This window comes from Nothoprocta perdicaria, unplaced genomic scaffold, assembly GCF_003342845.1.
Source record: "Nothoprocta perdicaria isolate Ctin4 unplaced genomic scaffold, notPer1 scaffold_91, whole genome shotgun sequence".
Lineage (NCBI taxonomy): Eukaryota > Metazoa > Chordata > Aves > Tinamiformes > Tinamidae > Nothoprocta > Nothoprocta perdicaria.
The window spans coordinates 986573-1008995 of NW_020456210.1; the positions used below are offsets into that span (position 1 = coordinate 986573).

At 41.6% G+C, this 22423-nt stretch overlaps 1 protein-coding gene across 1 annotated transcript in view; it reads right to left on the reverse strand.

The window, feature by feature from the left end:
* Positions 1-16651, reverse strand: part of WIF1 (WNT inhibitory factor 1) — a 40945-nt gene extending 24294 nt beyond the window's left edge. Inside the window, exons 1-2 of the mRNA XM_026052787.1 lie at positions 16516-16651; positions 16297-16436 (exon numbers count right to left, since the gene is read on the reverse strand). Of these exons, the coding sequence (XP_025908572.1) occupies positions 16297-16436; positions 16516-16651 (276 nt within the window). The remainder of the gene's footprint in view (positions 1-16296; positions 16437-16515) is intronic.
* Positions 16652-22423: the final 5772 nt, after the last annotated feature.

Sequence of the window (22423 nt, forward strand, 5' to 3'; positions counted from 1 at the left end):
TTAGGGTTTTGAAACATCTTGAAAATCTATTAAAAAAAAATGGTAGAACCAGCCTGAAATTTTAAGCACTTGATTTGTGTTTTTAATTGTTTTCTCTGATGTGTCATGGACAAAAACTAGATACCTCTACTTTGAGGGAAGAGAGAGAAGCAAACACGACACCAAAAGGAGAAAAACTGGTAAAAGTTTAGATTAAAAAAAGATATACAATCCTGCACTTATTTTCAAATACTGAATGAAACACTTTGCTCTGGTATCTGGAGAACTGGTAAAGCTTTTCTGCTGAAAAGTTATTCCTTGCACTGCCACAACAAGGGCTGATTCATTTCTTTGCCACTCACCAAAAGATCAGTGCAGTCTCCAGTGGAGATTTCATGATCAGGACTTTTCAAAAGACCAATTTCCTAAGGCTAATACAAATGGGATAAATTATTACTGCTCCTTAGGAAAAAGAAATGCTGTCTCATCACATTAGTTCCTAACAAAATAAAGYTGCACAGGTCTGCTACCTACACCTGCAACATATCTACACAGCTGCATCTATAGCAAGAATAAACTGTGGGGTTTTTTTTTCTCCTTTAAGGAGAAAATGAAATGAATAAATGAAAGCCCAGCCCTGGCCAGCCTTGTGTTAGGCAAGCTGCAGACAGTTTGCAGTTTCAGGCTCTGGATTTATTTATTTATTTATTTATTTATTTATTTATTTATTATTAATTAATTAGCCTATTCTCTTCAGGGACAATCAAATAATTTCAATAAACCTCTACAGTTATGGAAATGACTAATTCAGACTAGTTATCATGGAGGTTTGAGCAAAGGCTACATTTAATTAAACAGAGTCCTTTCGAAAGGCCAAACGCCACCCTTGGAAATGGCTCAACTCGTGTGATGAGAGAAAGTGCCCAGCTGAAGAATAAGCTAATCCACCTCCTGCAYGGTGGTAAACACGGATAATGCATTCAGATTCATTTTGGCTGTGCTTCAAACTCCCAAGCCTTTGTTCTTAAGCCTCCCAGGGCAGCTTTGAAGTCCGGGATAAAACTCCCCTAGCACACCATTACCAAAGAGCAACCTTTTGATTATGATCTCATGAAAGTGTAATCAATAACTTACACGAGTTAAAAGCGTGGCAAACAGCAAAGGTCACATTATTGGGCCTTTATTGAGTCCATGTGTTTCACTCCGGGCTTTAACTGGCACTCCTATATAATAAATACCTCTCGACAAAATATAAGCAATGAACTTTTTTCAAAAATTATGAAATCTTGCAGCAGCTACTGTCAGACTGGAGTTCTTTCAGGGTCTCATGGGATGATGCTTCCACTTGAGCACAACTAAGTGAAAGGAAGTTTTCAGCACCTTTGAAAGAGCTTCTTTGTTTACTGCTCAATAATGAGCATTAGTATTATATTCCAAGCCAACCGGGGTTTAAAATTTGTGGTAAAAAAGTTCTGAAAAAAAATCAACTCTTTTATGACTTAGTTAGAAATCTAACTTAGAAAGACTTCCTGCTGACACTTCTCTCTTTTAGCATCTGCTTAATGGATTTAAACACCTTTTCTGTGAATACCTAAAGAGACAGTTTGTGTTTTAAAGYCTGCCATTCTCCAAAGCAAATTCTAGATATTGTCATAAAAGAACAAAAGTTATTATTTAAATTGAGTATTTGACTAACAGGTCTGTTAAAAACACTTGTGTTTAGGTGTTGCACCTGAAATGATCCTGCTTTGTCTATTGAAACAGATCTCAGTAAATGGATATATGTTATGGTAACATTTCCACATACTATACAGATTGCAAATACAGTTCCTACCAATATGATTTCCATGGCCTCCATAATTTGGAGTTCATTTGAGTTCATCAAAGCAAAAGGGATTTATGTTCATAAAACGGGGTAGTATAACCTTACCTCCAGTTTCTGATGAAGAACTGAACAATTTCTGCAACCAACTCTTCTGTCATTCCCGCTACTTCCAGACTGCTGAAGTTATGGGTTGTCAGCACATCYGGAGCGTCAGAGCAGAGTCTGCACAGTGTCATTCTTAGGTTACAGTAGCACGCTCACAAGGTCTACACTACTCTTTCCAGATAAGGTCCAGAATGGTCCCACATATTTTCCAGCATTTAGATGAACTATTTTTTGTAAAGCCTGTTCATCTTAGACTTCCCATATGCTCAGTAGAGAGCAGCCAGCATTTGTAGAAGAAAATTCAGTCCAGCTAGGGTTTTACCTGCCCTCTTGAAATGTCTTTCTCTCTCTGCTGGATACGGACAGAGCCTACTCATAACTTCAGCATCTCCATCTGTCCTCGTCTCTGCTGACTTTCTCTTCACTTATTTGCTAAGAAAAGCACATCTCAGAAAGACAATGAGCTCTGAATTTACATAAGGTACTGACTCATGCTATAGAACATGGAGAGTTTTCTCCATGCCATGTTATTATATTGAGTTTTAGAAACTTTTTTTTGAGAAACCAACTGGTCAAAAAATTCTTCCTTCCTTCCCTAGGCACTGCTTGTACATAATCCCTTCTTACTGTTCAAGTTTTGCCTTTTTTTGCCTTTCTTTCTGTCATAGTCTTCCTTTACAGATGGTTCAGAAGAAGAACCTAGGCAGAGCTGTGCTCTTTTTCTGTTTTTTTTTTTTTCTTCAATGGCATTAAGATGTGATCCTGGCACTTTCAAGGTTAAATTTTTGTTCAAAGTAACTTCATTAAAAACAAAACTTGTGTTTCAGTGTAGGCAGTGCTTGCAAGGCCAGGACAATCTTTCATTAGAGGATAATGAAAGAAATTAGGAAGATTAATAAAACAGAACAGATTTTGACAAGTAGGATAAAGCTGAGCTTCCAGAAGTGAACACATCTCACACCCACTGAGGAATAAGTTCTCCTCAGGTATGTAGGATGAAGTTTATTTTGTGAGATGGGCATCCCTCTGGCTGCTCCTTGCTGTGGATAATGTGACCTATAGTTTGCCCTGAAAGTTACCCCTATAGAGGGCACCAGCATCTGAAAGTTCGTCATAAGAATATTTTTCAGAGATCCTAATTTCTTTTTTTTTTTTGGTTGAAGAAAATAATGATCAGACAGCTCACCTTCAGACAGCAGTCCAGAAATACACTGAATGTGTGGATATCCCCAAATATATCTCTGAAGAAAAACCAAAGGGAAACTAGTGACAGCAGAAGTCAAAGCTCTAACTTCTCACATTTGAGATTAAAAAGTTTTGCTGAGCTCAAAAGCTATAATTTATTCCTTGAGTTACAGCTACAGTAAATCCCATCTGATGTTGCAAACTAAGGCCACGGTGTCCTGTTTGTCACTCAATAGTTCCCAGATGTGCTCACAATCCATAACTTCAGCTGGAGGCAAAGGCCTCTGGAGGTTCTCCAAATCCCCCAAACCAGCCTTTACTGACTAAACGCATGGGTAGCTCAGGGCTGAGTGTGAGCCTCAGTCCTTGAAGGACCACTGAAGTAGCACAACCTCCTGCGCTRCAGCACTGCTGCGCTGCAAAGGGGCTGGGTCAACCCATTAGTGGGTTGAAGCTCTTGCAGAACTGCCCTGGCAGTGAGGCTAATCTCTCTCTTCTCCTTGGCAGATGACAGTTTTCTCAGCGCACTCTCAGATTTCATTGCCGTGGAGTAGGGAAGAAACCAAGCCCAGAAATATCAGTAAGAAATTGGTTCTTTTGATGCACTGCTGAAACTGAACCTGTGCCCAAATGGAACATGCACATTCCTGACGTGAACTGGAAGAACTATCATGTAGACAAGACTTACTGTCTGAATGAACTAAATGAAAAATCCAAACACTTGATCCTGCCCTCAGGAATATGATCTTTCACTTGTTCACAGAATCACAGAGTCTTAAAGGTTGGAAGGGACCTCTAGAGATCATCTAGTCCAATGTTCCTGCTCCAGCAGGGACACCCAGAGCACAGGGCACAGGGCGGCATCCGGGCGCRTTTGGAAGACCTCCAGAGAAGGAGATTCCACAGCCTCCCTGGGCAGCCTGTGCCAGGGCTCTGTCACCCTAACGAACCTCCGTTCGTTGGGGTTATACACTGGGAATAGCTCAGGTCATTCATGATTGTCATATCTGTAAACCTGAGAGTGTTCTTATTAACTGATTTATTCGTAGTAATGCAAGAGTCTAAATACCTTCCTGAGATGTGGGCAGGGAGTTGTACTTTGAAAATGGAATATGTCACATATCTCAGCACGCAAGAAACCTGCAAGCAGAAGGAAAGAAATAATAAAAAAACTTTTTATAGAAGAGTTAAAGAAGAGAGTGGACAAACATGCTGTTCCAGTGTTTTCTGTGATCCTAAAAGTTACATGTACATGTACAGTGAGGGAATGCATCCACTGGGGTTCACCTGCCTTGGCTAAGGATGGTGCTGTTTGCTCAAGGAGAGGCTCATTGCTGCTTTGGATCTGGAGGTGCTCAAGCAAAGCAGAGCGGAGCCTTTGCAGGAACAGCGGTGCGCACAGCATAGGGGCTCCCTCCTGTGGATCTCCTAAGAGGTACCAGAGAGGACCACGCATGTACAGACCAGGAGAGCTTCAGTGAAGGAAGACGCGACTATCAGAAGAAGGGCTCTCCTGAAGACCTTCCCACTGCGCAGGGAAGGGGCTCCCTTCTGTGGCCCTCTCAAAGTGAAGAGGAAAAGGTCACTCTGCTGCCTGGATAAGATTAAGTTTATCCAGCATGCAAAATMTTTTCTAACTTCTAAATTCTTGAGGAACAAAGTTCCTTCTTTTTATTACTGTCTGCCATTTCAGTCCTTTGTCTTTAAGAAAATGGAGGAAATGTTATACAAAACCTCATGTTTTAACAGAAAGATTAGAGATGTCTCACAGTACCGAGTTAAACAGTAAGTAATGAAATGAAAAGAAATACAAATAAATAATGCCTTCCACACAAACTTAGCTCTATTAAAAAAGGCCCATTAATTAGGCGGGATATCTGCACTGATAAAGTTCAAATGTGAACTACATTGGGGGCAAGGTAATGCACACACTTTTTCCCATCAAAGGGATTCTGCTGATATGTCAAGTAAAAGAATAAAACCCAAGTGGTTCCTGATGYGATGAAGGCCTCTCGTTTCTGTCCAGATGGAGCAATAAAGACTTCTCCACCTTTTACCTTCCTCCACAGCGCTGGCTGGAAGGGAACAGCATACTGGGACATGAGCTTTCAGCAATGCTTCTTTGCAAATACAGAAATCCGATCATGCCTACTCAATCTGAATAGATGTTCTTGTGCAAAACTTGAAGGAGGAGGAGGGAGAAACAACAACAACCAAAAAAAAATATATAGATTATAGTTACCAGCATGCCCTGCTGATAAATTATTTCTCAACTTCTAATACGGCTATGCCTTTCATCTGTAGCTTGCGATTCCAGATCCAGACAGATAACTGTATTTCACTTCTCCTTCATCTCTGACAGATCCTGGTGTGCTCTGCTGTGCAGCCTGTCTGTTCTCCCTGCATGGGATCCCACAGGTATGCAGTCGCTTGCAGCTATTTGATGTATGTGTGGCTTCAGAAGGAAAAAATAAATTTGTTTCAATCTGGTAACTCAAATGGACTCTGTTTTAACAGTTCAATTTATTTCCCAGAATGACTTCAAGAAAGAGAACTGGCTAAGGCTCAAACTTGGGAAAATGAAAGCAGTGTTTACTGAAGTTTARAAGGAACAGACTGAAGCTTGTACTTGTACTCCTTACTGCTCAATAGATTTGATATTTGCCACTGTGGTTTTCAATCTCTGCCTCCCACTGACTATATCAATATTTCCACATCTGCAAGTTCAGAGCAAGGAGAAAACACTGCACATAGAACCTATCAGAAAGTTGTGAACTCTGTAGGCTCAGAAAAAAAGAAAAAGATTCCTAACCCCACTACTCCAGGCTGTGAACCAGCTCTCTGTTCTGATGTTTATGATGGTCCAGCAGGCTGTGGAGGCTGGCAGTGCTGCTCGTGCTGCTGGTTTCTGTGCCGGAGTGCGCAGAGCTGGTGACAGGTCTTCTCATTAGTGGGCTGCTGTTTGGGGAATTTGTTTTCTCTGGTGCTGGGCCAGAACCTAMGGCTGGCAGACTGCCAGGTTTGATGTCAGGCGTATTTATTTCCTTTAGCATCGGTTGGGTTTAGCTGATTGTTTATCCCAGCTAAGGAGCGACTTCAGAGGATGTGTGGGACCAGTTCTGAAAGTGCTGTTTAGTCTCCCAGTTATATATGGAAGTATTTGGCAGCAAGGGCAACAAGTGCTAGAGTAGCTGGAAGGTAATTGCCCTTGTACAGCCTAATGAGATGGAGCCCACCAGGGTGTAATAAAACAAAGCAAATTTTCATACATCCATCCTGCGTCTGTTAGATGCAAAAAAAAAAAAAAAAAAAAAAGAAAGGTGGGGAGGAGAGGGCTCTTGTGTGGTTGAAATAGAGACAATCCCAGCCCTTTGCTAGGGCATTTCTGTCCTGCAAGTTTCTCTTTACTGAGTCTAGTGTCTTTCCATGACTGCTTAGACTAGTCACTAACTCCTCAGCATTTCTGAGCAGCAAAGTGGTCTCCAACAAATGGAATTTAAATAGGCACATGCAATGGTGGAATTAAGGAATTGTGTTTGGATACTGTCTTCCCAATGCTTGCATGGGACTTCGAAAATTCTTTGGAAGTTCTTTGGAAACTTTTGAAAAGTTCTTTGGCTTTACTTTATTTACGATACTTCTTCTAAGGCAGATTTTGGCYTTTTTTTTAATTTATAATATTTTTTTCTGAGGCAGATTTTGTTGTGCTGCTTTGCTGTGATTGTATCAGTCAGTCTCAGTTTTGTGCTACTGCTGTTTTTGTATCCTAGACTCTCTGAGAGCAAGAGATTTCCAAGAAGTAAGACACCTCCTTTGTGGCAGAGGATTAGGGTGGGCAATATTTAAACATACATAGACTAGACATACRTAAGTCTGTAGGACATGCTGGGATTCACCCATGAGTCCCATGACTGCTGAGGGAGCAGGTGAATGTCATTGCAAGGCTGCTCTCGATACTCTTTGAAAGATCATGGCAATCAGGAGAGGTTACTCAGGACTGGAAGAAGGGAAAGGTCACTCCTGTCTTCAAACAGAGCCAGAAGGAGAATATGGAAAACTACGGGCAAGTGAACCTCACCTCAATCCTCAGGAAGCTGATGGAGCAACTAATCCTGGAAAACATTTCCAGACATATGAAGGAAAAGAAGATGATTTGGAGTAGTCAGCATAGATTTATGAAGGTGAAATTATGCTTCACCAACCTGATAGCCATCTATAAAAGAGATGACTGTCTTGGATGAGATGAGAGCGGTAAATGTTGTTTATCTTGAGTTTAGTAAGTCTTTCAGCCCTGTCTTCAATACCATCCTCACAGACAAACTGATGAAGCACAGGATAGATAAACAATCAGTGAGGTGGATTGAAAACTAGCTCAACTGCTCRGCTCTGAGGGTAGTGATCAGTGGCATCAACTCCAGCTGGAGGCCAGTGGTGTACCCCAGGGGTTCATACTGTTTAGCATCTTCATTAAAGACCTGGATGATGGGACACAGTGCATTTGAAACAAGCTCACAAATGATAGAGAACAGGGAGCAGCAGTTGACACACCAGACAGTTGTGCTACCAAACAGAAGGACGTCAACGAGCTGCAGAAATGGTCCAGTAGGAAACGCATGAAGTTCAGCAGTGGGAAAGGCCATGTCCTGCACCTGAGGAGTAATGACTCCATTGTGGAATACAGGCTGGAGACTAACTGACTGAAAACAACCCTATAGAAAAAGACACAGGGGGTTCCACTGTACAATAACTTGAACACAAGCTCACTGTGTTCACCCCACAGCAAAAAATAAAATAAAATAAAATAAAATAAAATAAAATAAAATAAAATAAAATAAAATAAAATAAAATAAAATAAAATAAAAGGCAGCCACTTCCTAGGCTACTTTAAGAAGAAAACTGCCACCTGGTTGATCCTTCTCTGCTTCAAGTGGAGTACCGTATCTCAAGTACAAAACATGGACATAGTGTAGCATGTCCAGCAAAAGACCACAAAGATGATTATGGGTTTCCAAATGGAAAATGCAGCTCTTCTCAGTGCACAGGCACTCATCAAGATGCAGTTCTGTTACTTCAAATTACTGGCTCAGCTCAAATTGTCACAGATAACCCAGATGCTTTCAGTGCATGAATCTCAGTGGAGGTTCAGTATACGAGAAGAGCTAATCTGTCAACAACACCATATTATTGTGTGTATTTTATTATAATCATAGTTTATGACAATTAAGAATTTGAAATGTCAGTCTTCACAAACCAAATAGAAGTGGGGGAGGGAGCAAGTTTAATCATATATGCAACAACTTAGCAAAAACTAAGGTGGTTTTATGTTCCTTCCATTTATCTTGCAATTTTTAAAAAAGTTATCTACATAATGGAAAATACCAAYATCTTTTGCTTTTATTGAAATGTGCACTTACATCCTCAGACATCTATCCAATTTTATATATAAAAAGAATTGCAAAGAATCCTGTAGGTTTTGCTGTGAAAATTGTGGGTTGTAATGCAATTCTGAATTCTTTGCTGTGTAGTTTGTACGACTGAGTTATTCACTCACTATGTCTGGGCTGCTATCTGATATAATGAAGTTTCCTGAATCTTAAAAAAAAAAAATAAAAAATAAAGTAACAAACAAACTACAAAACTCTGGTCTGGCTGAACATCAGAATAAAAAAAGACTAATAGAAATAGAACTGGTTCCTTCAAAAAGTGGAATTTGTGTGCAAAAAGGAAAATAGAAAACTAAAAACCTTGGCATGCTAAATCGAAAGCCACAAACCAGAAAGTCAAAAAAAAAAACCAAAAAAAGATGTTATTTATTGAAGACTTCAAAACTACTAGCAGAATGTTTTGAAATGCTTAAGAAGGACAAAATTGTCAAGTCAGTGAGGCTCACAGCTGAAGAGAAGGTGCAAATAAGATCTCCCTAAAGAAGAAACAGCAARTGCCCAAAAGGTAAATGAATATTTTGCATTTATGCTCATGAAGGAGAAACTTAGTAGATTCCCACACTAGAGAGTTGCTTCATGAAGCCTAACAAGTTCTTTCAGATTGAGGTATCAATAACAGAGCTTTGCAGGGTTGGGGGGAAAACAGTAAAAGATTGCTAAACCCAGCTGCTGCCACCTAAGAGTTTTAAAATATTCAGGTATTAAAGTGCTGAGATTTAATTTGGAACTTAGGAATAACTAAAACTTATTTAACTCATCTTGATATTACAGGAAGATAGCAAGAATCATGTCAATTTTTGAACAAGGCTCCAATAGACACTGGGAGAGCTGATGACTACAAGGTCTGAAAACCTATCAATAGCTACTCAATTAAARACCATATCCAGGGAAGACTCCATAAAGCTTTTGTAGGGACTAGCCTGTCAGAAGTGTCAAAAAGCATGCAGATAAGAGTGACCTGGTCAGTATAGCACAGTTAAGTTTCTATAGAGCTTTTCAGAATTGCCCAGATCAAAACCTCCAAAAGACACCAAACCGTCTCAGATAAGAGACAAGTCCTGCTGTGAATTTGTACTTGGTGGTTGGAATTGGCCAGTTCTATAAACAGTTTGTAAATCGTCAGCATTCACAATGAAGAGAGATTACTAAGGGGATCCAAGAACTGCCCTGTTCAAAATATTCATCATAATTGCAGAAAAGGGAATGAATAGTAAGTTGACAAAGTTTACTAATATTAGAGAGGTCACAACTAAAGCTCTCTCTGAAGGAGATGTCAACATGATATCAAGTGACTGGTTGGTAAAACCATAGATCAAAATCAGGGTTGATAAATGTGAAGTGACATGCAGATGGAAAACTTGTGAAACATAATGGGACATTTTAAATTAGCTATTATTATTATCCAGGAAATTATGCTCTGATGATTGCAGATGGTTCCCTTAGCACTGAAAAGTGATCAAAATTGGAAATGGAATATTAAAACACTCAGGAAAACTGTAGAAAGTAAAATAGAAAACTTTTTTTTTTTTTTTTTTTTTTTTTTGTTAAGGAAAATGTCCTTGCAAATCTTGTGGACTTAATTCTTGAATACTAATTTTGGTCAACCTTTCTTAAAAGAAAATAGATGATGGAGAGCTATAACTAGAAAAGGTTCAGAGTAGGATACGAAGAATGATAAGAGGAAAGGAGGGGCCTGTATGACAAAATATGAAGATCTGGATGCCCCAAGTGATATAGGGAGGTCTCTAATTAATATACAAAATCAAATTATTAAGTTAAAAGCAAAAAGAAAGACATTTTCACACAACACCTAAAAAGCTGTAGAGGCTGCTGGTCTGGTCTCTGTTCTCATCTCCTCCCAAAGGCCAAGACACATCATAGTGGGTATAAAACGCCCTCTCCTCAAACCTAGATCTGCCTCCAGTTTACTCAGCAGTGGCTTCGTTTGTATTCTGCATTTCTTAACTCCAGCTGCATCTCTGTAGGATGACTCAGTAGAATAACCAGAAAATACCCTGTAGAAGGAGTCTGTAAAGACTCCTCAACATAACCAAGACCCTCAGTTTGTAAGAAGCACCATCAACATGAAGTGCCACAAGAGGTAAATGAGACAACCATCTTTCAGACTTAAAGCACTGATTTTGAATATTTAGATAACGAGTTTCTATTATTTCCTTAGAATGGAGGACATACTTCAACTACTTTAAAGTGCAGAACTCGGAGGATTTGGGGAGCTTGTTGTTCTGTGTTAAGGTAAAGGCAATAGTAAAAATTAAATTCAATATGATGCTAGTACCTACTATGCATTAGTGTTTTGAAAGCCCTGAATCATGCCATAATCTATCCATTTGTGCATGACCTACAGAGAATGTGGGTTTTTTTATGCACGTAGGACATTTTACTAGAAGTCATTCATACTTGATCCAAAGCTTAGCTATTCCAAAAGCTGTTTGGAAAGCCCAAGATCAAAATAAGTTCTTACAYACATTAAAAAAGTCTTCCAGATAGTTCTCATTATAGTTAGTTCTTACTTTTTATTCTATGGCATTAATTTTAATGATATTAACTTTAGAACCCCAGAACATACTTAGAAATTGCCTGTAGAAAAGAGGTGATATTGACGGAAAACATTTTCAGTTTCAAAGAGAGAAGGAAAGCATATTTATATTTCAGGAAAACTGTTGACTATACAGAGAGAAATCTGCATGTTTTCACAAAATATAGTCTAAAATTTTGGATTTGTCCTGTGAGTTTCAGTACTTTTCAACAGTTATGTTGCATACAATGCAACTACTGTTGTAAAAGTAGTGAGAATATTTTATTACTTCAGTTTTTTGTTAAAATGTATTAGGATATTTACAGAAAGGATAAACAACAAAAATCTTGAAGAGGGATTTATTCAACCCAGCTTTACACTGCTGTATAAAAAGAATAATTGTGTGGTTTACACATATACCATGTAAATTACTATGGAAACCAGATGTAGCCTACACTACAAGGTGCCTTGTAACTCATCTCTGCTGAGCAATAAACCSCCCTCTCCTTCTTGGCAAAACTTTGAGCAGCTTTACTGCTGTTTTCTATCAGCAGATGCAACAGATGGCTGGCACATGCCTGCTTTACTAAGTGAAGTGGGATCTCTACAGCATTACTTTGATCCCCGGTGGCATGTCTACAACACTGAGACGCCAAATACCACAACCGAAGAGAATCTAAATATTAAAGGTTTGGAGCTGTGCTTTCAATATGAGAACCCCCTGTCTAAAAATCATGCTCACAGTATGTAAACATCTTCACATTGCCCATCGAACTTTTGGTATAGAGGTCAGGAAAGAAAGTATTTCTTCCGTTTGGCGACACGAAACCACAGTGCAGGTACTACTGTAAATCTCAAGAGTGTGAGTTTATGCAATTGCATTAACCAAACTTCCAAAACAGCCATAGTGAACTGTGCACATGAGACACTATTTTAAAGTTGAAGAGTCCCACTATGTCACTGGGCATAAATAAGAGCTAAGAAAAGTTCAGCAGTTTCTTTGAAGAAGTGTTTGTTTTGCAATTCACCGTCTTTTGTTTTCTTTTAGTCTATCAGGGAAAGAGTGATGTTTGAAAGGAGCTCCCTATTGAAATAATAATGCCTTAAAATGAGTGGTCTTACTAGTTTTTCTCAAGACAAGGAAATATAAAGCTCCTAGCATAGCTGGGACCACCAGGCTATGTCTCAGCAATATAGGGCAATTCCAAAGAGTGCAGTGAAGCTACTTGGGATTTGAGATTGCTGAGATCAGAACTCACCAAGAGCCGTGATTTTATACCCTTTTCTAACCTTTACAACACAGAAACAACACTAGAAACTGCCCTGATAACAGACATTCCCCAGCTCTCCCGAGGAGAYGTGTGTCTTTCTGCTCTCCTCACTCTTGGCAATACCTCTCTGATCTGCAGCAACCCAGCCCTTCCAGTAGGACAGGTACAACTGCTTCTGATATAGGCCCTGAGAGCTACGCACTGAGATGTCCCCTTACCTCCCGAGAGTCCATCTTGTCCTATGACCAGAAGCCCCCTTAGACCACGGCATTGACCTCGTGCACATGAGTCCCAGGACAGGACTTCTGTCGTGCCACCAAAAGGCATGCATCCTGCAGCACACCACTGCTCTATCTTTGCTATATATAATGTGCATGCCATATTAACAAACCCGTCATATAGATCGATTCCCACTCACACACCAGCACACARCTGAGTATCCAGATGTCACGCAATGGGCTCACGTTTGACCACACAGCAGAACAGGGATCATGCCCAAGATTGATGCAGACCACAAATTCCTGCTTACTTTTTGTTTCCTTTTTTTCATGTCCCATCTATGAAATCAACCTGACTGGCTGCTCTATCACAGAATTATAAGTATTAGTTTCCTGTGCTCTGATTARTCATTTTTCTTTGTGATAAAGTTCYTCCCACCRTACTCAGATGTGCACTTAAATTTTATTGCTAACAGAAGTCCCTCTGAAAGTTAATTGTGCATACTGATGTTTGTGGATTTGGAGTTCGAATACTGGTCGTATGTTCTTAAGCACTGCAGAAATGATGTTATCATGTTATCTTTGCAATCTTTGCTGCTTTCCACTGGTGAAACAGCATTTAGTAGTGAGGTAGCACTAGCTGGCATAACAGGATCTATTCTTCTCCCATTGGGAAGTCTATGAGCGCAGCCTTCCCCACCTYGGCATCCAGAGGGCAAGACTCCCCAAACTCATTATCTTTTTCCCAAAACACATCCATCCAGAATGAGAGCATGAAGCAACACAAGTGACTTCCAGTGTTTACACAGATACATACTATGTCCTATTACATTGGCACTGGCTGTTATTTTAAACTTTGCAAACATGGAAGAATCTCTACAGCTGCCAGTTTACCCAGATGATTTTTTTTCTAAACAAAYACAACAGTCTTGTCCTGCAGTATCTTAGTGTTCTCAACACTCGTGGCTCATCTTGACTTCACCTGGAGAAGTGGCTATTCAGCACCTCCAGAGTCCTAAATTTTGATTTTCCCCTAATTTGTACTAACGGATTAGGGACTAAAAGCAACTAATAGTTTTCCTTGGTTCATCTTTTCGATTGAAAATGGTTTTAAGTTTTCCTTTACCATACAAAAAACTYGGCATGCATAATGGATCCAGGACACACAGGTCACAATATTAGGAATGTAACTTCCTAATAGATGCAAAGTAGATGCAAACTACCCACAGGATATTTATATCTGCTTTGCACAAGTGCCTGGCAGGAGAAACAACCTTGCATTGCTGGAGATCCTGCAACAGCGTGGCTGGGAGCTGTGCATTGATGTAGGCAAGATCTCCTGTATTCATTCAGAAGCAGTCTGATATCTGCAGATATCCACAAAGGGTCTGTTCTGCCAGGGGCTGTGGCAAACACTATTGCCACTGCCTCAAACTTTGGAGCCCCTGGAAAATATCTTCCGATCTCTTTGGTGAGATACAAGGGTAAGAGGGTTACAAAACTTGAAATACAAGGTGCTCACAAAAGAAATGGTTTCAGTTTTAGCAGAAAGAAGACAACAGCATGGTAGTTAACAGCTGTCTGACAGAATGTAATTTACTACCTTAATCCCTGGGTGCTTTTCTTGTATCTATCAAAGAATGCTACAATTTATTTCCATTTCCATTCCTTCTTCATTCCTGCCTGTCCTTTCTTTTTTCCTTTCCCCTTCCCTTCCTCATTCTCCTTCCCCTTTCCTTTCTCCCTTGCCTTTTACTTTTCTTCTCCCTTGCCTTGCCTTGCCTTGCCTTTCCCTCCCCTGCTTCTTTTTTCCTTTCCCTTTGCCTTGACCTTTTTTCTTTCCCCTTCCTTTGCCTTTCCTGACTTAGGAAATTCCCCAGACAAAAGTACTCTGCCAGAATAAAGGTAGCAAATATTTAGTATATATTTTGTATTTCCCTGGATGTGTCAGTGGAAACTTCTAAAGAAGTATATTTAGAATCAAAACAGAACACTGGAAAAACATTTTAACACCTATATAAAGTCTTTTTCCCTTGCCTCACAAAATATTGGAAATACTGGAGAAACTGAGTTCTATTGCCATAAATAACTTTTACCATACTCTGTTTATAACGCTACCCCTTCCCATTGGGGTGTGTCAATAACTGCTGCTGCCCTGTGGACTACAGAAATACTAATGTCTGCTTCTATCCTTTCTCCTCAGGTAACAGGTTGGGTGGCACAGAGACCGTGAGTGCCCTGGGTTCCACAGAGGACTGTGGATAACAGTACTCAAACACCTCCAAGCAAGGCAAAAAAMCAACAGTACTATTTGTGCTTCCAAAAAGCAGACATTTCCTCTAGGATGTTAACCATGCTAGTTTTTTTTCCAGGTCCTACAACACCACAGGGTTGAGACACTTTCTGTTGCATAGCCTGCTGGTTGAAATCCCTGTGTTCATCTGCACATCAGCATTAGCATTCAAATATTCACAGCTATAAGACCAGAGAGCCAAAGCTAATAAGACTGTACACATGGAGGTAGTTGTAAGGGGTAGCTAGATGGGACTATAAATGAAGGGTCTCTTAGTTTCAACACTTKCTTGACTTGTAAATATCTGAAAGTTGACACTGTTCTGGGAACAGAGCAGTGTGGTGATGTAACTTCAACCATCTCCATATTTCACTTGTTAAGAAAGATCTGTGTAACAGGAGTTAGTAACTTAGGAAAGAGGAGAAGGAATTATTGGTTAAGCCACTCTGGCCCCATTCAGAAGGGGCTCTGTCCCACAGGCTGCACCAAGGGCAGCAAGCACTGATGTTGTCTTTGAGCCTGTGGCTCTTCCCATTGAAATCAGTGTTACAGTCATCATTTGCTAATGAACTCTCTTGTAGGCTGCAAAAGAGGGAGAACGGGATAATACCAAGAAGGATAAGAGGTGTAGGGTTCAGGCTAACTTCTCGAGCTTGCTTTGCAAAAAGAAGTACTTTTGTTTTTGCCAGGGATGGCAACAGGAGATAGAGGCACAGGGCAAGAAATACAGTGCTGAAACACACTTACTATTTACAAAGTTATTTACATGTGAGTCCTTGATGTATGATGCTGTTTTCTCTGTAAAATGGGATTGGAGCTTGAGTGACTTTGTACAAGTCGTTTAGACTCTGTGAGTAAGTTTTCTGTCTCTGTATTCCCTACTGCCTTTAAAAGAAGAAGAAAGACATTTTGGAGACTCAAAGGCATTATGAGGATGGAAAAAAATTACAAGGCTCTCTGACAGCAACAACTTAAAGGCAAACAAATCCTGTGGACGCAAAGAGTATCTTTAAACAACCAGCAACACAACTAAATCAGTGAAGTTGCAATGAGCTGAACTGTACAGTTAATTTTCATTGAATATCTGAAGGCATATAGTTTCATGTTCATCAAGCTATTTATTTTATAAGATCAACGTGGAACATTAAAAAAAGAAGATTTTAATCTATTTTTGTTTTTTATGTCACAATGAGTTTTTTGTTTCTGTAGTCCTGATACCTTACACTAAGGTGCTACAGCCTTATGCAGATTTAACACATGCTATCGGTGTGTCAAGCCCTGTGCCTTTTTTTTCCCCTAAAACACCCCGTGCACCCTTATCTTTTCAGCGGGAGAGCTCAAAGAGAAGGCAAGAGCTCAAAGAGAAGGGAAATCCCGGAGTGCATCCCCTCCAGATGCCACCGGGCACAGTTCCCCGCGCTCCGCGGCGCGGCCACCTACCCGTCCCGTCGCCAGCCAGGTGAAATTCATGGCYGGGATGCTCACGGGGATGGCGGGCATCCTCTGCTGCGCCTTCCTGAAGTCGTGCGTGAAGGGGGCCATCCTGCCCTCGGACACGATCAGGATGTCCTCCTCGAAGCCTGCGGGGGCAAAGGCGAGCCCGTGGGCGCGGGGCCGGCCGYGCCGGGCCGYGCCGCGCCGCGTGGGGACCCCGCTTACCGATGAGCAGCCGCGCCTGCGGCGCCCCGACCCACACGTAGAGCGTGTCGGGCTGCGCGCGCGGAGCGGCGCGCACGGCGCACAGGCTGAGCGCGCCGCAGAGCAGCGCCGCGCGCAGCGCCCACGCGGCACCCATGCTGCGCTGCCCGTGCTGTGCGGCCCACGCTGTGCAGCCCACGCTGTGCAGCCCACGCTGTGCTGCCCACCCTGCGCTGCCCGCGCTGCGCCGGAGCCGCGGAGAGGGCGGCGGGAGGGCCCACGCGGAGCGGCGGCCGGCGCGCAGCGCTGGGGCGCGTGTGCGGCGAGCGAGCCCCGCGAGCGGGGAGCGCGTGCCTGAGGAGGCTGCACCGCCTGCCCGGCAGCCTGCGCAGCGCAGCGCCGCGCGCTGTCACCCCCACAGGMAAGAAGGTTCTCCTCGCTGCGTGGAAAACTGCCTGGCCTCTTGGCACCCTCCCTTGAGGTGTTTGCACACGCTCATCAGATCCTCTCTCAGCCTGCTCTTCTCCAGGCTAACCCCACCAGCTCTCTCAGGCTCTCCTCATAGCAGAGATGCTCCAGTCCYCTCATCATCTCCATAGCCCCATGCTGCACCCTCTYCATAGCTCCATGTCTCCCTTGTGCTGGGAAGCCCAGCGTTGGGCACAGCACTCCACATGTGGCCTCACCAGGGCTGAGCAGAGGGGCAGGATCCCCTCCCTCGACCTGCTGGCAACGCTCTTCCCAATGCACCCCAGGAGACCACTGGCCTCCTTGGCCCCAAGGGCACATGGCAGGGTCAGGGTCACTTTGTTGTCCACCAGGACTCCCAGGTCCTTCATTGCGGAGCTGCTCTGCAGCAGGTCAACCCTCAGCCTGGGGTTGCTCCTCCCCAGGTGCAGGACCCTGCACTTGCCTCTGCTGGAMTTCATGARGTTCCTCTCTGCCCACCTCTCCAGCCTGTCTGGGTTTCTCTCAATGACAACACAGCCCTCTGGGGTATCAGTCACTGCTCCCAGCCTTGTATCATTGGCAAACTAGCTGGGGTGCCTTTCTTCCAGGTCGCTGATGAGTAAGTTGAACTTACTCCCGGTCTTGAAGGGCAGTTGCACTCCAGCCTAACCATGGAAAGGGAAAGAGATGCTGTGGTCAGGCAGCCAGCCCTCTGCTCCCCCAGGGCTCTTGCTCAGACACATCAGACATCCCTGTACKGTGCCTGAACAACACTTCCTCTGCCACAGGAAACCTGGGATAGGGAAGCTGTGCAGGCTGTTTTGCTATAGCCTTTGGGAAGAGAGCAGGAGGGTACTTCTGCTGAGGAGTGTTTCCCTGGAGATTGCCGTGTCCGTCACATTTTGTTGGAGCTAGCCCCAACTAGCTACCTGAAACACAGTTCTTCAGGTCGTGGGAAGCATCGTAAAGTCAGCCATACTTTTCCAGGCAGCTCTATTTGAATKAAGGTTTTCATGTCTGCTGACATATGTCATGACGGTGACACATGAGATTGACCTGTATCATTACCTTTTTTTCATGAATGAAGTGCATATCCAAACCCATAGTAGTGATTTTTTTTTTTTTAAAAAAAACCCAAAAACTTCATGTTCCAATGAACAAAATAATCTCTACCTCCTCGTACTGAATTTTCTTTCATCTCCTTCTAAGGAATCCTCTAGGAACATAAATGGATCACTTTGCTCTAATCCAATATTCCCACAGTAGAATATAYATCTCCCTCATATCTGTTGTTTTGTCTGTATTGGATTTTTTTGCTAAATYTGCCAGGACAGCGTACACACATGATGGAGGGAGATGCTTCCATATTGTGTGTATGTGAACAGACACATATTCTTAAATATCCTGTAATTATGAAGCAGAAGGTAAACAGAAAACTACATTTTCGGTACACTAGGACATAGAAGGCTCTGGTTACTGCGGCAYTGTGTGCCCTGCAGCTCTTCCAAATATTTTCCCTTGTGGTTTCACTGCATTTTGTGGGTGTGGAACTGAGACACAGAGTGATTTGCACGAGGTCACTTGAGAAATACATTCGTGGGTAAATATAGGAAGCTCTGCTAAGTGCTCCGAGGCTTCCCTCGTACCTAGCCCAACCAGAAAAGYGCCACATCCAAAAGCTGAAGTTAGYGCACGTCTTCTAGCAGAACTCCCACCCCTATCTATAGACGCTTATGAGAGAAGGTTAATTGAGCAACATATGACATTTTGTTTAAAATGTGCTCTCCACAGGCATGCGGTGTTATGAAAGATATTCATTATAATGTATATYCATGTGGCATCCTCACATACGTTCATGTGCTTATTCCTTAAGCGGCTGCATGCAGTTACAAGGTCAAGCCTAAGTGCGGTTCTGGTCTCCCAGAGCAGCCGGCCTACGCTCTCGCCTTTCCAATGCAGCGGAGCTCGGCCTTGGCTCTCGCAGGTGGTGGGACACTCTTGGAGCAAGGTGGCCCTCCGCAGGCCAACGCTGCTCACAGCAGCTCGCAGGAGCAGCAAACCGGCCAGGGCCCTGCGAGCCGACATCTCTCCCCAAAAGCTCTGCTCATCTTGAACTGATTTGACTGCTTTCAAATCGCACAAATTGGTGATTTGAAACCACGTCCCCCCTAGGAGGACTCCCGCCCCCGGGAGTCGTCAACCAGCCTATTGGGTCTTCACTACTCATGAGACATTTTCAGGTGTACCCAGAATCACAGGCTTTTCTGCTGGTGCCCGTCCCCAAGGTGATCTCCATGCTCTGATGAATGACCACAGTGCTGATGTTGATGCCAAGTGCTGAGTGCCTAATCCAGTCTTGAATCGGCAAAGGCATTGAAAATTGAGATGAAGCAGTCATACAAGAGAGCAAAACTGTTTCTTCCAAGGTACCTCTTTACTACTCTGTCTCCATTGTAACAGTCGGGAGATTTCTTGGTCTAACAGGAGCTGCAATTTGCTTGTCAGGTTCACACAGGGCAGGTTTGCTCACTGATAGAGATGAGAGGTAGAGAGTTACTGTAAAAAAAAAAAAAAAAGTAGGGGCTTGGGATAGCTATAAAAACACATTATGAATTATTTGTGAAATTTTACTATTGTTAGATTTGATTTTGTACTTCCAAATAGAAAAATATTTTCATTTTAAAAATTATTTTTTACCAGCTCCTAGTACACAAGCAATTATAAGTTTGTAACCTAATAGAAATGTAGATAAAAGAAGTAATGCCTGAACTATAAGACTTTTAGGAAAAGGTAAAAATGAAATCTTGTTATAGATGAGAATGTTGTGTATTCTAATACAGTTTTTACTTATCACTAAAAGGACTTTCTTAAGATAAAATAGGCTCTTTGATCACTGGTTATGAGCAATACAAAAAAAAGAGGAAGAAAATGGTATAAATAATAATATTGGACATAAACATGGTCTGAGGTGATAGTTTTCATGCTGTATGTGCTGCTTATGCTGCTTATAATACATGTGCTGCTTCCCCTCAAGCATAAAGGCATTTTTGTTTGGTTCTTTGTTGTCAGCATTGACAGATAATAAACTAACACCTGCCCAATGTAAATAGAGATATGCCAGACTGCAGGAGAATTTTCAGAAGTGCTCAGTCTTCACTGTGTTTACATCATAAAATTCCTGTCATTTTCAATGGAAACTGTTCAGTCAATGGGAATTAAATACCTTTAAATTCCTGCTGGCTAGGCCAAAGTAACCATCATTAAGAGTTAGCAAGGAAAAAAAAAACACAGAACCATTTTTGTTAGAAATGTCAGTTTTTCTGAAATTGGAGTATGTTGACATTTTAAAAATTTAATTTAAAAATCAAAGTCTTCTATTTAAATTATTCTGAATGTAACCTTTTGGTTATTTTATTTTAGCAGTCAAAACTGTATTAAAGGAACACTCTGAAGGTTGTAAAGTCAAGCACACTGAAGGCAGGGGAGGACTCCTGCTTTTTATCACTTATAATACAATTTTGCATTACCTGTTCTGTTGTTTTTCTTGCAGTATCCATGCCTCATCATTGGAGAGCATGGAATTGATTAGGAATTGAATCATGCAGGCTCCTGAAGAAGTCTATGACTCGTTGCTTAAGCTGCAAAACGCAGAGCAGGAAAGACAGGAGTTTGCAGGACTCTAAAAGGGTCATCTAATGGCTAAAGAAGTCTATTTTTTTTCACCCTCTTCTTGGGGTATGATTGACATGTATAAGTTCATGAAGGGGAAATGTAGCAAGGAAGGGGCCAAGCTCTTCTCAGTGGTGGCCAGTGACAAGACAAGGGGCAATGGGTGTAAGTTGAAACACAAGCAGTTCCATCTCCATGTGAGGAGGAACTTCTTCACTGTGAGGGTGCCAGAGCCCTGGCACAGGCTGCCCAGGGAGGCTGTGGAGTCTCCTTCTCTGGAGATCTTCCAAACCCGCCTGGATGCCGCCCTGTGCCCCGTGCTCTGGGTGTCCCTGCTGGAGCAGGGGGTTGGACTGGATGATCTCTAGAGGTCCCTTCCAACCTCAACCATGCTGTGATTCTGTGATTCTGTAAAGAATTGAGCAGAGAGAGGCTCTTGTCCTCGTTTATGTCACTAGTAGACTTCTCTAGACATTACTAGACTCCATTAGCAATCAAGTGCTCCAGATGGAGAAGAATGGGCTTCTCTTTAGCAACAGGAACTGGAGACCAGCAGGAAAATGGTTTTTTTTTTTTTTTTTTTTTTTTTCCCCACAGAGAAAGCAGGGGAACATCCCAATAGGATTAGGTTGTACGTAAGTATGGGGTGGCTATCATTCTGATTGACCTGCTTGGATTTGGGGGGTTGTTCCTTCTCCTCTGCCTGTTAAGAGGCAGGTGATCCCAGAGATAATTCAAAAAAAATCTTCTAAAAAAGGTAGTACATAGAGGATCTGAAACAGATTATGAAGCTTTGGGCAAATATAAAGTGCCAAGTGGAGTTTTTTTTATTTTATGCAGTTGAAGAATTAAGTACCATTTTAAGATGCATGGACATATGTTATAGGCACAGTCTCCATCCTGGAATTTTGAGAAGTTTTTGAATTTGCAATAATTTGCATATTCTATCTCTTTTATAACTTGTGTGCAGTTTTCTTGCATTTAAAACCATACCTAACCTTCTTTTAAGCGTCAGTGTACGCATTGTTCTATATTTATGAGCATTTATTTTCATTTTCATTGTTTTAATAGGTTGCAGCAAATTGAGACTTTAATAGTCTCATTTTAAAAGTGGAACAGTGTACACTGGCTATTTGATTAATTCATTCCAAAACTGATCACTCCTATGAGCTTGAAGGCATCAGTTCCCAGCTGTTTGTCCTGGTGTTAGGGCTACTAACTCTGCTTCAGCCCATTCCTGAAACTGATTTTGTGTCTGACTGAGAGATAGGAACTGTTATATGGAAATGATCAAACTGAAATAATTTTAAGTGAATAAATATAGGCCTTTTGTATTCAGTTTTATTCTGATTTTATACATCATTTCTACAAATCACAGGTGAATTTCTTTTATTGCTTCTGTTTTCTTAAATCTTCATTATCAAATTTAGATTCGTTTGGAAAATGTGGTAAATCAGAAGTATTTTCTGTCTGTAAAACAAATAGAAACCAAACTAAGCTAAATACTTAAAAATAATTTAGTATTAGTACAATTTATTTTACATTTCCTATACATTAGATTTAAAATTGGAGTGAAAAAATTGAAATTAATTCACTCAAGTTGCATGAAGCACTTAGCTATGAAATACTCTTGAAAACCACTAAAATAAATGTTTATATGGAAAAATATATATGGAAAGTAATTCCTACTAGCTGCCTTAAATCTTTGCACGTATGAAAATACTGTAGAACTGAAGAAAGAGAACTTAATCACCTCACCAAGGTTTATTTTGTGCTGCAGTGCCTGAGAGATGAGGTAACACAGAGGTTA